Source organism: Lemur catta, chromosome 3 (assembly GCF_020740605.2).
Source record: "Lemur catta isolate mLemCat1 chromosome 3, mLemCat1.pri, whole genome shotgun sequence".
Taxonomy (NCBI): domain Eukaryota; kingdom Metazoa; phylum Chordata; class Mammalia; order Primates; family Lemuridae; genus Lemur; species Lemur catta.
In genome coordinates this window covers 26,189,859-26,205,584 of record NC_059130.1, presented here as the reverse complement: position 1 = coordinate 26,205,584, position 15,726 = coordinate 26,189,859, and the positions used below count along the sequence as shown (strand labels likewise).

Genomic DNA, 15,726 nt, shown 5'->3' with positions numbered 1-15,726 from the left:
AAGGATCAAAGCAAACTATTTCATACTGATAAGAAAAACCCCCATCTATTACTTGGCACAGCAGCCACCTGAGACCCCCACCCCTCAAGGAAGCCCCGCATCAGCATAATACTAACCTATTACCTGGCCCATCAACTAATCTATTACCTGGCCACATCAGCATAACACTAAACCTATTACCTGGTGCATCAACTACCCTATTACCTGGTGCATCAACATAATACTAACCTATTACCTGACACATCAACTAACCTGTTACCTGGCAGGCGTTAGCCACCTGAGATCCCACCCCTCAGACCACCCCAACTTAATAAAAGTGGGAAAAATCAGGTAGACAGGGCTCAGAATTTGGTGGCGAGACCCCTCTGAGCCCGCCGGTGAATAAACTTTGATTCTCCAACTCTCCGTGTGCCGCTTGGTTTGTCCTCGGGACCACCCGCTGTAACACTTGCTGTAACAATACATCTAGGTCCTTGGAGTTTGATAGATACTAATTACACACACACACACACACACACACATTCAAAACAGTTGAAGAGGGTTCTCAGGACTTAGAGCCAAGCCACAAAGCCAAGTTCATTTATCTCCAATAAATCTCTGCTGGTTATGGTTCCTCCAGTCCCACCTTTACTATGTGAATGGTTACAAAACTGTGTTGGCAGAAAAATATTGTGCTAAGTGATTCTCGTAACCCTATTAGAATAAGTCTTCACCACAGGATGGACTAGGGCTGTGGCATACTGGTAAACGTTTAAAAATAAAGGGGGAGGGAAGATGGCCTGAGTTGCAGTATCAACGAAGTGAATACTCCCATGCAGCCTGATTTCAAGCTACTGTTAGGGTGGAAAACCTGGTAGGTGTTCATGGTGATAAGGAAAACCCCCATCTATTACTTAGCACAGCAGCCACCTGAGACCCCCACCCCTCACAGAAGACCCACATTAGCATATGACTAACCTAACATCTAGCACATCAGCATAACACTAAACCTAATTACCTGGTGCAAGACATTAACCTAACACCTAGTACATTAACATATAACTAACCTAACATCTGGCACATCAGCATAACACTAATCCTACGCCTAGTGCAAACACTACACTTATTACCTGGCGGGCACCTGAGACCCCTCCCGCTTGGATCACCCCAACTTAATAAAAATGGGAAAAATTAGGTAGACGGTGCTCAGAATTTGGTGTTTCGCTGTAACACTTGCTGTAACAATGGTGCAGGTGGAGAAAGATTTCTCACACAGAGATTAAGATATATAAAACTAAAATTTATTTTATTCTTTAGAAGGACAGAGAGAGAGACAGAGAGAAGTGGGGAGAGCAGAGAGACAGCATGGCATTCCAAAGAAAGAGAAGGGAGATGCCAGCAGCAAGGTCAAGTGGCTTGCTGCTTTTATGGGGACAAAGAGAAAAGTAGTTAATTGTTGTGAATTGCTTGCTGTATCTGCTCCTTTTCTTCTTAACTGCAAGCAGATAATGGAATCTGTTGTGTGAAACTGCCGCATCCTGTTCACTTTGCTTTAGGGATAAAGTGACCTTGCCTTCAAGATATTTTGGGCTGTGTTTGATGTCTGGAGATTGTCATCCAGGAACTCTCAGGAACTACTCCAGGCTGTAGAAGCAGATGCTAAAAAGACAGTTTAAGTCAACAGGTCTAGCAACTGTTAAAAATTTACATTTCCTTTTGTGTGTTGGGCTCCTTTGAGATGTTCAGAGCTCAGCCGGGCACTGGTTAGCTAGGCGGAGAGGGAGAGAGCAGAGAGATAGCACAGAAAGTGCAGAGAGCTGATTTATTCGCTCACAGGACCCATCATCCTTTCACTACCACTATGATGTTAATGAATTCCAAGTTCAGAAGATATGCGCCTAGGCCAGCACGGTGGCTCACACCTGTAATCTTAGCACTCTGGGAGGTCGAGGCGGGTGGATTGCTCGAGGTCAGGAGTTCGAGACCACCCTGAGCAAGAGTGAGACCCTGTCTCTACTAAAAATAGAAAGAAATTATATGGACAACTAAAAATATATATAGAAAAAACTAGCAGGGCATGGTGGCGCATGCCTGTAGTCTCAGCTACTCGGGAGGCTGAGGCAGGAGGATCGCTTGAGCCCAGGAGTTTGAGGTTGTTGTGAGCTAGGCTGACGCCAGGGCACTCTAGCCTGGGCAACAGAGTGAGACTCTGTCTCAAAAAAAAAAAAAAAAAAAAAAGCTATGCGCCTAGTATTCCCATCATACAACTAAAATAGAGATAAATAACCTCAGGAGCACGGATAGTAGTCAAATGTAGTAAAATAATTAGTAAGTACCTGTTGTCTTTTTAGTATCAATTGTCTTTGTGTCTAACATAATTTAATTGCAAGTTTACAAAACTAAAGAGTCCTCTAATGCGCAAGCGCGCTCTTAGGAAGGGTATGGGTGGGGGTAGGTAGGGGAAGCAGCATTTTAATCGTATAAATGCCCTTTGCACCCAGAGGCGCTGTATAAATCAACACTGTCCGCTTGGTCCCAGGGACTTGTCCATGGCCTACAAGAAAACACTTTATACCACTCCTTGTCTGTGCTCCTACCTGCCCGTGGGACTTAGGCCTTCTGCGGGAGGGATAACTACTTGTGGACACGGAGCGCGGCATTCTCCGTGCGCAGACTGGAAGAACCGCCGGGAAAACTGCACTAGCAGCGTTGTTACAGCCGAGCCGGGTCCCTTGCCCACCGCCCAGTGAAGGCCAAAATACTAAGACAGCAGGTGTTGTGGCGTAGAAAGAGTTTTTATTTCTCAAGGCGCCAGGCAGGAGATAGGAGTCATTTCTCAAATCCATCTGCCCGAAAATTTGGGACAAAAGGGTTTTTAAAGATAGTTTGGCGGGCAAAAAGGGCTGAGGAATTGGGTCTGCTAATTGCCAGGGGACGAGCTCATAGGTTGGGATGCAGAAATTATCCTCTGAGTTGGGAGGTTTCCTGAGTAGGGCGTTTCAGGGCTGTTGGATCCGTTCCCACGCCTATCCAGGCTCTGGTTGGCGTCAGGTCTCCTGGATGCAGAGTCTGAAAAACACCTTAAAGACCAGTCTTAAGATTTACAACAGCAATAGTAACTATGTAACCACAAGTCCTTGGGATTTAGGACAGCAATGTTATCTCTAGAATCCCAAGTCTTGGGCTTTACAGCAGTAATGTTATCTACGGTAGTGGGGAGGAGTCACTAATCTTGCGCCCGTCGGGGAAGATAGTGCCATTAAGCAGTAAACAATGACAGCTGCAAGGACGTTAGGGAATGATGGCTGGTTAACTTCTGGCTATACCTATACTTTTTTATAAAACTCAGACTTTGATTACCGTTTATACCTTGTGGTTCTAGATTATTTACATATGGACGGTTTCAGCGTGCGGGCTCAAGGGCCAAGGAGCCGAGTGTAGTAACTGGGACGCTCCAGCCGCCCTTCGCCGGCTTTTGTGTGGCCCAGAAGAGGCCCGGGCGCCCAACGGCAGCGGAGAGACTCCGGGAGGAAACGCTGAGACCCCAAGTTCGTCTCAGAGCCGCGCCCGCCCTCCCCGAGGCCCCGCCCAGCCCGCCCCTCTTCGGGCGCGCGCGCGGCCTCCCGCCTGGCTCCTAGCTCCGCCCACCCGGGTCATACCGAGCAGCGGCGCGCGGACCGCCGGAGTTCGCCGACCGCAGCCCGCGCGCCGGCGCCATGCTGAGGAGCTGCGCCAAGCGCTTGCGCGCGCTGGGGTCCCTGCGCGGCCCGCTGCCCTGCGAGCCACGACCGGCGCTGGTGAGTGCGCACACCGGGGGCCGGGGACAGGGTCGGGACGGGGCAGGACTCACAGTCCGAAACCAGCCTGCGAGAAGGGGCCCCCTTCGTCGTTTATTCATTCCTTCAACCAGCCGATCTCAGAACGAAGGCTAACGTCAGCTCCGAACGGCACCAGTAGTAACAGGGGCTCAGGAATACTTCAGTCCTGACATTGAACCCGTCAGAAACTGCACGGGAAGGCGACTCGGTTTTTTTAAACTTTATTTTTAAATTGACCTATAAAGCTATGTATCCATCGTGTATAACATGCTGTTTTGAAAAAGTGTATGTACTTGACTCAGTTGTGAAGCAGCGTACAAGGATGCTTGACTCTGTTGAGGGAAAGGAACACTGCTACTACTGGGAGTAATAAAGAAAGGTTAAAGCAAGGTCACTCAGAAAACACGCTGCGGAGCTGCCCTCTGAACCTGGGCAGTCTGGCTCATAATCACCACAGACCTCAGGAGAAGAGCGCTATGTCTTCAGTGGTTTAATCCTGATTGTCTCTGACTTGTCTTAATTCTGAGAATGGCAACCAACTCTGAAAGTGGGTAGGCTTCAGCTTGTCCGATAATCATAACCTCTCCTGGGTCAGTTTCCTCACCTTTAAAGGTTGCTATAAGATTAAATGAGATAGTGCAAGGAAAGTGTTTAATGAAATATCTGAATCATAGTATTAAAGAAATACTGCCTGTTCTTATCTGTGTTTTGCTTCATTGATGTATTCAATACTGATTAAGCACCAACAATGTAAGAAACAGTCCTTTATCTCAAGGAGTTTACAATCTAGTGTAGGAGAATTGGGTGTCAAAAGACAAAATTACAAGTTTAGTTTAAAGATCTTAATTGGCTTTGATTTGCAATTCTAGAACCCAGCAATACCTCATTCTATAAAATGAAATGACTCTTCTTATGAGCTGAGCAGAGGAGTTTGGCTTTATAGACAGAAAAGGCTGAAGAAAGCAGAAACAACACAAAGCAGATTGGTCATTTCAGAGTTACTTTCCTTCTAAAGGTTAAAGCATGCCCACTAAAACTGGCTTATTTGGAGATTTGACTATTACCTCTCTCTCCTGATTTCTCTCTAAGTCAGATCGCTTAGTTTTGGCTTGGTGGCATGGAACTTCAGCATGAGCAACTCCATGTCGATTTGGTCTGTTGGGCCTAGAGTAGGAACTAACTCCAAACCAGTGGTCTCCTATAAATTTTTTTTTTTTTTTTTTTTTTTTTTTTGAGACAGAGTCTCACTCTGTTGCCCGGGCTAGAGTGCCGTGGTGTCAGGCTTGCTCACAGCAACCTCAGACTACTGGGCTCAGACAATCCTCCTGCCTCAGCCTCCCGAGTAGCTGGGACTACAGGCATGCGCCACCATGCCCGGCTAATTTTTCTATATATATTTTTAGCTGTCTGTATAATTTCTTTCTATGTTTAGTAGAGATGGGGTCTCGCTCTTGCTCAGGCTCGTCTCTCTTTGAACTCCTGAGCACAATCCGCCTGCCTGGGCCTCCCGGAGTGCTAAGATTACAGGCGTGAGCCACCGAGCTGGCCTTTACTGAAACTTTTGATAAGGAATCTGATTGGAGTTTTAAAAACCTCTGGAGGTTAGGAAGCCAAACCCAGGCAGACTCCAGGCTTCTCCTGCAGTACTTACAGATTCACTCAGTGTACATTTCCAAATATGCCATCCCAGTCAAAGCCTTGGTAATATAATTAGTATTTCCAATTGTATCCTGTTATAAAAAGAATATATTCTTATTGAATTTATGCAAATAACTATGTTGCCATACAAATAAGAATACTCAGACATATAATAGTTTATGAATTCTGGAGGGATCAGGTAGGGAGAAAAAGTAAATGTTTTAATTTTTGTTCACAGGAGTATATTTTTCTACATTGCTCATTGTAATCTCTGCAATTCAGCTTTTAAAATTTCTTTAAACTGGGGTAAATAGAGGACTGATTTGGGGTCCTGTAATGTTAGGGAACCGACAAGGGTTACCTCTGGTCCATCCAGCCGTTGGTAAATTTTAACCTTTGTTTTAGCCCCATACCGTTCATTTTATTCATCCCATTTTTAATAGCCATCTAAACATTTTCTATCCTAAATTTGCATTTCTGAAGGGATGACTCTTAGGTAAAACAAGGTAGAAAATTTATATCTGAAAGACACGGAATTTCGATTTCAGGCCTAAATACTATTATTTGCCTAGACAAAGAAAGGTTTAGGCAGGAAGCCCAGTTAAGACAAAATGGTCAAAGGTGTTTAGACAATCAGAGTTTCAAAATAGCCATCTAAATGCCAGAGAGGTGTATTTTGGAGACTAGTTTGATAGTTTGATAGGTGGTCTTCTAAATTTAGTACATAGTTTCTTAACTAGATTACTATATTCTGGAAGGAACCCATTAATGAATAGGACAAAGAAAGCATTTTCTCTGCCTAGACTCAGCATGAATAGCTCTAAAAAAGAAGCAAACCTGCTTGATCTGAAGGCCAAAAACACTTTATCTTGCATTCTTTGCACTTTTGGAGTAGGACGGTAACAAAGCCTAAAGGTTGGTAGATTCAATTTTCTTATCAATTATTTACTTAAGCTTTTCATTTTTGTAAAGAGTCTTTTGAAAGAAGCGATAAAATTTTCTTTTAATTTTTTTTAGAAGTTTCTGCATATCAGTAGGCATCTGTGAGGCTGGGGCAGTAACTCATGCCTGTAATCCTAGCACTCTGGGAGGCCCAGGCAGGCGGATTGCGGGGGATTGCGTTCAGGAGTTCAAAGAGAGACCAGCCTGAGCAAGAGCGAGACCCTGTCTCTACTAAAAAAATAGAAAGAAATTAGCCGGACAACTAAAAATATATAGAAAAAATTAGCCGGGCAAGGTGCCGCATGCCTGTAGTCCCAGCTACTTCGGAGGCTGAGGCAGTAGGATCGCTTGAGCCCAGGAGTTTGAGTTTGCTGTGAGCTAAGCTGACTCCACGACACTCTAGTCGGGGCAACAGAGACTCTATCTCAAAAAAAAAAAAAAAAGTAGGCATCTGTGGGAGGGCCTAATTCAGGAGCCTTCAGTTTTAAATGTACTTCTTAAAGTGTAGTGTTGTTTGTCTAGAAAGTTCCACGTAATGGCCAGTATAATTCTAAACTATCTTTAGTAGTAAGATTTTGCCATTTTTGTAAGTATTTGCAGATTCCAGGGACTAATTCTTGTACATATAAAAGGTAGGTGTACCCGCTGAGTTTTTTAAAAAGTAAGGATCTGAAAGCTGAGGAAGGGGGGACGTGTGCCTATAGTCCCAGCTACTTAGGAGGCTGAGGTGAGAGGATCTCTTTTTTTTTTTTGAGACAGTCTTACTCTGTTGACTGGGCTATAGTGTTGAGGTGTCAGCCTAGCTAACAGCAACCTCAAACTCCTGGGCTCTAGCGATCCTCCTGCCCTAGCTTCCCATGTAGCTGGGACTACAGGCCTGTGCCACCACACCTGGCTAATTTTTTCTATTTTTAGTGGAGACAGGGGTCTCACTCTTGCTCAGGTTGGTCTTGAACTCCTGAGCTCAAGCTATCCTCCCGCCTCGGTCTCCCAGAGTACTAGGATTACAGGAGTGAGCTACTGCACCTGCCCTAAGAGGAACTCTTGAGCTCAGGACTTTTGAGTCTAGCCTGGGCAATATAGAGAGACCTTTATCTCTTTAAAAAAAAAAAATTATAAAAATGAAAACTAAATTAAGGATCCCGTTTTTGTATTGAATCTTGAGTCTCAGCTGAGATAAAAGCCTAAGATGGAAATGCCACAGGGTTGGGTCATTGATGTTTTCACAGTGTTTCTTCGTTGCATGGACATTTTCTTGAAGCTGGTAGGTGACCAAATGTCAACTAACCCATTTCCATGACCAGCTTATCCTAACAGGAGTTAGGTGTGGCAAGCACTCTGATGCTCTCAAGTGCCTGACTCATGCCCACCAGTCAAGTTGTGGCTTTGGTTCTGAGATCCCCTTGACCAACTCAGTCAATGATTTTCCCCTACCTAAGCACACAAGAAAAAGAAACAAAGAGGATAGAATATAAAATCCCTGTAAATTTCTGAGAGCCAGAGTCACACCCCCTGCAGTAATTGCCATTTACTGCCACTTTCTGTCTGACCCTCCCTACAGGGCCCAGTTATGTTTCATCATGACTTCTTTCCTTGCCAGTTACTCATTAGCCACTGGGAATCCCAAAAGGTCATATGCTCTCTCACAGCACAAACTAACCCTGGATTTGAAAGCCAAAAAATCAGGGAGATCAATGCAAAAAGAGCAAAGTCTGACCCTAGAGAAACCCTTGAGATTCTGCAGGGAAGATCCTCAGGCCTATTTGTCATTCTCCAAACTGTCAAAAGACAAAATTATGACAAATTTGGTTTAAAGATATTAATTGGCTTTTATTTGCAATTCTAGAAGTGAGCAACACCTCAATCTTTTTTTTTTTTTGCAGTATTCCTTTTCATAATTTACTGGAACTAGAAAAAGTACTGTATTATAACGACATGTGTACAATTTAGTAATTGTACAAAACGTTAATTTAGCAAGATGATATTGGTTACAGTCACCAAAATGAACAGTCAACGTACTTTTCACTGCCACTTGCATGAAAGGCTCAGATAAGTAAAAAGTCACTGGCTGAAAAGTTACAACAAAGGCAATTTAAGCTTTACTCACAACAAAAAAGGTATAGCTTCTACAATAATACTTCAGACACAGTCCCTTAGGGCTGTGGTCCCCAACCCTGGCCTGTTAGGAACTGGGCTGCACAGGAGGAGGTGAGCTGTGGGGCAAGGGAGTGAAGCGTCGTCTGTATTTACAGCCGCTCCTTATCACTTACATCACCACCTGAGCTCCGTCTCCTGTCAGATCAGTCACTATCTCCCATCACCCCCAGATGGGACCTTCTAGTTGCCGGAAAACAAGCTCAGGGCTCCCATCTCCCCGGCCCACCCACCCCAGTCTGTGGAAAAATTATCCTCCATGAAACCTATCACTGGTGCCAAAAAGGCCAGGCACCTCTGACTTAGAGGCTCTCCATGCTACCACGGCTTTACTAGAATGTTTCTCAGAGTCCAACTTCTACATAAGACATCAGATTTCCAAGACCAACACTTGAACCATTAGATGTAATACAAAATAGGGAGTTCTTTATTATTTATATAAAACTTTAAAATTAAAAAAAATTAAGACTCAACAACTCTGCTGACCCCTGAGGAAGCTAAGTGTCCATCAGAGAGCCCTGTGTGAATGTTTCAGTCACCAACCAAACCAATGGCCTACTGTAAATTTTATTTAACAGTACTAAAATTGCAAAATTAAACTATGTATGTACTGTGTGCTATAATAAGGTACTAAGGGAACACAGAGGACTTCAGTAATTTAGGTGAGTTATACTGTCTCTACTGAGCTTTATAGCATTCTTTTAAAGAATAATGAACACAGATTTTAGTCACTAATCCTGTACCATCTTGCACATTGGAAAAGAAAATCCTACAACAAAGATGGATTCATATCTTTAATTATATGTTGGGCCTTGTAATCTGTGCTGAGAATATTTAACTATTCATATTTACAAGCTTTATAAATCATGTTTCTTTCTGTTCAGTAACTTAATCTTAAAAGGAGTCATAGGAAAAAAGTCATCACTTTTCTTAACAAGTCCTACTTTATAAATGTATGACCAAAGATCAAGCAAGACCTTTCCTTTATTCAGGACAACAAAAGGTAATGACTAGTCCTAACATTTATTCTTCTTGTATGGTTTATGCTATGAATTTACAAGTGCCTTTACTTTCAGGTATCTCTTAGTTCTCACCTCCATAAACTGAAACTTTTATTATTTGTATTTCCCACATCATTATAGTGCCCATTTGGAGTAACAAACTCAATATGCCCCAAACTAAAATTAATAGGTCCACTCCTATTTTCTCCTTCCTGACCTGTGCTCACACAATAACAAAAACCACCTCTTTCTTTTCATTCTATCCACCCTAATCTTCAAAGCCACAACTCTGGAATCATGCAAGACTCTTCTGCTTTCTCTTCCTCACAGTCAGTAATTCCCCACATCCCTTATTTCCAGTGTCCTAAATATCTTAAAACTTTTCTCCTCATTCCTCTGTACCCAGTTCAGGTTCTGACCATACCCAACCTGGACCTTCGCAACAGTCTTTTAACTGGTTTCGCTGCTATTGCATCTCACCGTTTTAACTCATACTTTACACCAGGTGGAACTTTCCAAAACCTATGCTCATGTTACTCCTTTGCTTAAAACTCCTTAAGGCTCCCAATAAGAGGAAAAGGTGTTTTATCATTCGAATACCTTCATGATTCTTTTAAAGATTCCCTTTTTTTAAAAAAAAAATATTTTTTCAAGAATTTTGAGGATAATCAAAATTGACTGCCACACTAGAGGAAAGAATTTTTTCACTGGTGCCACCGTGTTTTATTAAAACAAAACGATCCTTTCTAATTTGTTATTTTTTATTGTTTTCTGTGCATGAGTTATGTGCAACATTGCATATCGTTGATATTAATTTTAACAATGAGAACATCAACAAGTAAGATTTTCACAAACCAACTGCAGGGTTTTGCTTTATGAAGCCCTGGGCTTAAAACTATCCTGAGTTAAATACAACTCAGTCAATGTGTTAATTAGCTTCTACTTAAGTAATGTCAATGGGAAAAAAGCCAAACTCTGTAAAATAATTTTAAAGAGATTTATTCTGAGCCAAATTTGAGAATCATGACCTGGAGCCACGCCCAAGAGGCCTTGAGCAAGTGGACTCGCTGTGGCTGGGTTAGTTTGGTTTTATACATTTCAGGGAGACAGGGGTTATAGGTAAAATAAATCAATACTCATGAGGCATACATTGGTTTGGCCTGAAAAGGTGGGCCATCTGGAAGTGGGGGCTTACAGGTTATGGGTGGATTTAAAGATTCTTTGGCTTGTAATTGGCTAAAGACAGGAAGCTTTGTCTAGAGGCTTGTAATGTTTTAACATAGTTGCTGTTTATCAGAGATAAGCCATCTGGACATATATTTGTTGTGTAAATTGAGGACCTGTAGGTTTGTCTCGCATAGCTTTAGGCTTGTTAATGGGTTACAAAGGATGTTCCCAAGAAGGGAGAGGGCATGATAAGATATGTCTGACCTCCTTCCTCCTGGCAGTCAGTTTAGTTTTAGGATATTCCTTTTGGCCATGAGGGGGTCCATTTAGTCAGCTGGTGGGGGGGTGAGCCTTAAAATTTTATTTTAGTTCACAGTAACAATACTTATAAATCACAAGTGTGATTTTCTACTTGTGTCGTTTTATAATATGTTATATAAATATATTTTATATAAAAAATATAAGTATATCATAATATTTAAGAATACATGTCTTTGTCCTTCCTTATGCCATCTGAAATCTTTTATACTGGTCTTTGGAAATATTGACCTAGAAGATGAAGTCTAAGCCCTGCATTAGGGCCAGTCTCTGTGGTGTGAATCCTCTTCTGCTTTGTTAGCCGCATCCTGCCATTCTTCTCTTTGCACTTCATATCCATGAAGGCTGAAATCCTACCAGTTCTCGAGTGTGTCATATGGTTGTTTCATCCCTCTATGCCTTTGCTTGGAGCAGCCCTTTCTCCTGCCTGTTGTTAAAACCACAAGGGAGTTTCTGTCTAGGTCCAGTTGCTTGTCGTACAAAGATCCTATATTGAGACAATGAGGATTGCCAAGGAAGAAAGGAATTTTTCAATATGACAGGTGCCTTGTTGAGAGAAGGGAGAAGCTGCCTCAAATCCATCTCTCAGACCAAAGGATATCATGGGCTTTTAAAGGAGGGGCCACGTGCCCTGGGGCAGGGCATGGGAGATGGTGAGTCTGTCCACGGGCCTCTAGGATCTCAGTTCCTTTGTCTTGCAGAAGATCCACCATTTCTGGGAAACGACTCAAAATGTCAAGAGTAGTCAAGGGAGAGGATTTTATAGAGGTCATTGGAATTTGTTCAATGGGGGACTAGTTACATCTCTGCCCCCCCCCCCCCCGCCCCCAAATCACAGAGGAATACCTTTCCCTTGTCCTCTATCTTCCTTTGCATACCCCACTGATAGCACTTTTTACATGGAGGGTTGTGTCTGTCATTCATCTCTCTTTATCTCCAGTGTGCTGGCTCACCTATGCTTGATTAAGGTTTGAAAAAAAGAATGGAATCATCAGACCTGGGCTTACTGCTAGCTCTGCCATTAGCTAGCTGGGGACATTGGGCAAACCTCTCTGAGTCTCCCATTTCCAAGGAGATTGGACCCGGTGATCCCTGAAATTCCCTTCCATTTTGAAACGACAATCCTCTAGGGAAAACAAAAGCAGCAAGGTAGTCTTAGAAAGTGGGAGTATATATTATGAAATAGAATGCACCTCCATTATTCTTTTTCTTCTATCTGTCTTTTAGAGGTCATTTTCATCTAAGAAAGTCGTTTATAAGGACTTTTCTATCCCCAACCCCAGCTGGAGCAAGGACATAAGACTCCTCTTTGACGAGTTCATGAAGAAATGTGAAGACGGCTCCTGGAAACGTTTCCCTTCATGTAAATATGGATCTATTCAAAGGACTCAAGACTTCAAAACATTTCATCTTGGTAGGAACAGCCACTTTCCCATGAATAATATCTGAATGTCAAATATAAAACTAAGGACAGATTAAAGCCTAGTTACCGCATGAAAAAGAAAGGAGAATAGTGCAGGAGAGTATTTATATAGTCCCCAGTTTTATAGGCCAGAACTCGCAATAAATTTTGCAGACTGTAGGAGAGCATAAAGCCTATGGTCAAGAGTAGGACTGTCCCCACCCTGGCACCTGGCATCCTCATCACCAATAGCAGGAGTGAACAGGGGGCCCTAGAGAGCTCCACCCTCCCACAACCTCATTACCCCTCTGTCTTGAGGCTGTCATCAACTTTCATTTTGCCGTTTATCCCAGTATCTGGCTTTGTCACCCGCCGTTTATCCCAGTATCTGGCTTTGTCGCCCTAAGAAGCTCAGAAAACTCACGTCATCCCGTGTCTCCCAGACTATATCCTTAAGGCACCCACCCTTACACCCAACGCCCACAACACATTACACTTCTATCCTTCTGGATTTTGTTTTTGTTTTTTTTAAATTAAGACATTCTTTTTTTTTCTTTTAGCAGTTTTAGTTTTATAGAAAATACAGAGAGTTCCCACATACCCCTTACCTCCCCTCTCTCCTAATTGCCTCTGTTACTAACATCTTGCTTTACCATGGTATATTTGTTACAGTTGATAAGGCAATATTGGTACATTATTATTAACTAAAGTTCATAGTTTATATTAGGGTTCACTCTTTGTATTGTATTTTCTATGGGTTTTGACGAATATAAAATGACAGGTACCTATCATTATAGTATCATACTGAATTGTTTGACAGATATTTCCAAGTTACTCCTTATCTTTTAGTCATCTAAACACATCTTTAGGTAGTAGTTTGGGGATTGTGATGTTTTTTTTTAAATGACCTCAAGTAGTCCCTCAATGCCTGACAATCATTTTTCATATTTCCCTAGTCTATTCACTCTCCTGCCCTCCTTGATTGCTATTTCCTACCTTTTTCTTTCTTCTCATGCCTCTAACACTTTCTTTCCCATTCTTACTTTCAGCTGATCTCACTTCCTATTTCACTAAGAGAAAAGAAAAGCAATCAGAAGACAACTTCCAAACTCCCACTGCCCCACGTAGCCTCCTCCCTGTACCTGGGCCGGGTGTTCTGCTGTTTGTCTGCTATGAATGAACTGTCCACACCCTTGGGGAGGCCAGACGCTCCATTTGTGCACTGCGTTCCATCCCCTGTGGCCTCCTGAAGGACATCTCTTTCTGCTAGATCTTTGTCATCAGCATTGAGGCATGGCACAACTGCATTTCTCTCTTCTTGGTCTCTTTTGAATCCACTCCGATCAGGCTTTCACCCCCACCATGTCATCAAAACTACTCTTGTCAAGTGCACCAGTGACCTTCATGTTGCTAAATCCAGTAACTTCTCTCAGCTCTTGGCACAGCTGGTAACTCCTTTCACCTTGAACTTTGCTTCTAAGACACCACAGTCTCATACTTCACTGGTCCTTCCTTTTCAGTTTCTTATGCCAGTTCCTCTTCATCCTCCAACTCTTAATGTTAGGGTACCCCCATGTCTCAGTCCTTAGTACTCCTTTCTTTATTCCACTGGTGATCTCATTTAGATGGCTTTAGAGGCCATCCAAAAGCTGACTGTAACGTTTTTTTGAAGTAGCCGGCTCCAGAGAAAGAAAGACGAGCAGAGTTGAAAGGGATAAGTAAAGAGGCTTTATTGGAGCGTTCTCGGGTGGGGGTAACGAGTCCCCGAGAGAGGGACCTGAGCGAGCCTCACAGTCCTGTGAGTGGGACTAGAGAATCCGCCCCGCCCAGAAGTCTGAGTGGGTTTATATAGGTTCTTAGGGCTGGGGGATGGGAGCTTCTTCGGCCAGGAGATGTCAGCACGAGGAATAAGGAATTTTTTTGTTTCAGCTTTGGGGCGGGTATGGAGGAGTAGGAGGGGCCTCTTCTTTTTTCATTAGGGAAAGCAGGGGTACCTGCCACCAGTCTTACACTGACAACTTCCAATTTAATGATTGAAATTTAGTGCCTGGGTTCAAATTCTGGTTCCACTATTTAAAGCTGTGCAACTTTGGGCAAGTTATTAATACTTTACCTTTCTGTGCCTCTGTTTCCTCATGGTAGATACTTTAGTATTTGCTGAAGGAATGAATGAAACAAAAATAAAACTACTTTAATCAAGAAAAAATGGTAAGGAAAGGGATAGGGAAAGATTTGTTAAAGGATACAAAATTACAGCTAGATAGCAGGAAAAAATTCTAGTGTTCTATGCCACTGTGGGATGCAGTTAATGATGACATATACTTTCAGATAGATAAAAGGAGGATATTGAATGTTCCCAACACAAAGAAATGATAAATGTTTAAGATGATAGATATGTTAATTACCTTGATCTGATCACTGTGCATTATATGCATCAAAACATCAGTGTGTACCCTATGAATAGGTACTATTATTGTCAATTTAAAAATTAAAACATAAGTAGAGTTATGTCACTTTAAACTCAAAAGAAAAAGAGAAAATGGTAGAGTTCTTAAATTTCTTTGCAGAATCTCCAATATATAGAGAGAAAAGATTTGTTCTATTTTATAAATGAAGGAAAAGAATTAGTCATTTGTATTGCTGATTCTATTCCAACTATTACCACATCACACAAGTAATTGAATGTCCTTAGCCCATTGCAATCTGTCTTCTACCCTGACAGCCCTGCTGAAATGTCTTCACTGAAGTCACTGGTGACCTACATGCTAAATTCGGTGGGCATTGTTAGCCCGTACTGTACTGGACCTCCCTGTTGGTCTCTTCCTCCTTGACAGTTTTTACCCTCTTGGCTTTCATACACTTCTCAGACCAATCTTGCCTCCTTCTTCTGCCAGCTCCTTAAATACCAGTGTTTTCCAGGGTTCCATTCCTACATGGCTCTGCTCATTCCCTCACCCAGCCTCCACCCGCTCTTGACTGAAACTTGGCCCTCTCAGAATTAAGAGAAATTTGGGGTCTTCTTTGCTACCCACACTTGCTTTCAAACCATCACTTCCCCTTCATCTTAGAAAACCCTCTGTTCCTTTGAGGCTCCTACTGTCTGACTTGATCACCTTCTCCTCTCCTCTGTGTTGCTGTCATCTGCCAAGCTCTCCCTCAGTGTTGAGTATTTCACCGGGTGGGTGTCCATCTCCCCTCTGCCCAGTGCCACTCACCGTTCCAGCAACTCCAGCACACACACTGTGGCTTCTCGGTGTGTTCACTTTCTCGCACCTCTGAACTTTCTTTTCCCAGCCCCGCCACACAC

At 42.8% G+C, this 15,726-nt stretch overlaps 1 protein-coding gene across 2 annotated transcripts in view; it reads left to right on the top strand.

The window, feature by feature from the left end:
* Window positions 1-3,654: 3,654 nt before the first annotated feature.
* The window catches only part of THEM4 (thioesterase superfamily member 4), a 36,211-nt gene continuing 24,139 nt past the window's right edge, over window positions 3,655-15,726 (top strand). The window contains exons 1-2 of one of the 2 annotated variants that reach the window (XM_045546995.1): window positions 3,655-3,776; window positions 12,245-12,380. In XM_045546995.1, coding sequence (XP_045402951.1) covers window positions 3,696-3,776; window positions 12,245-12,380 — 217 coding nt within the window. In that variant the 5' untranslated portion in view covers window positions 3,655-3,695. Of the gene's footprint in view, window positions 3,777-12,244; window positions 12,432-15,726 lie in introns of both variants that reach the window. The other variant, XM_045546994.1, reaches the window with a different exon arrangement.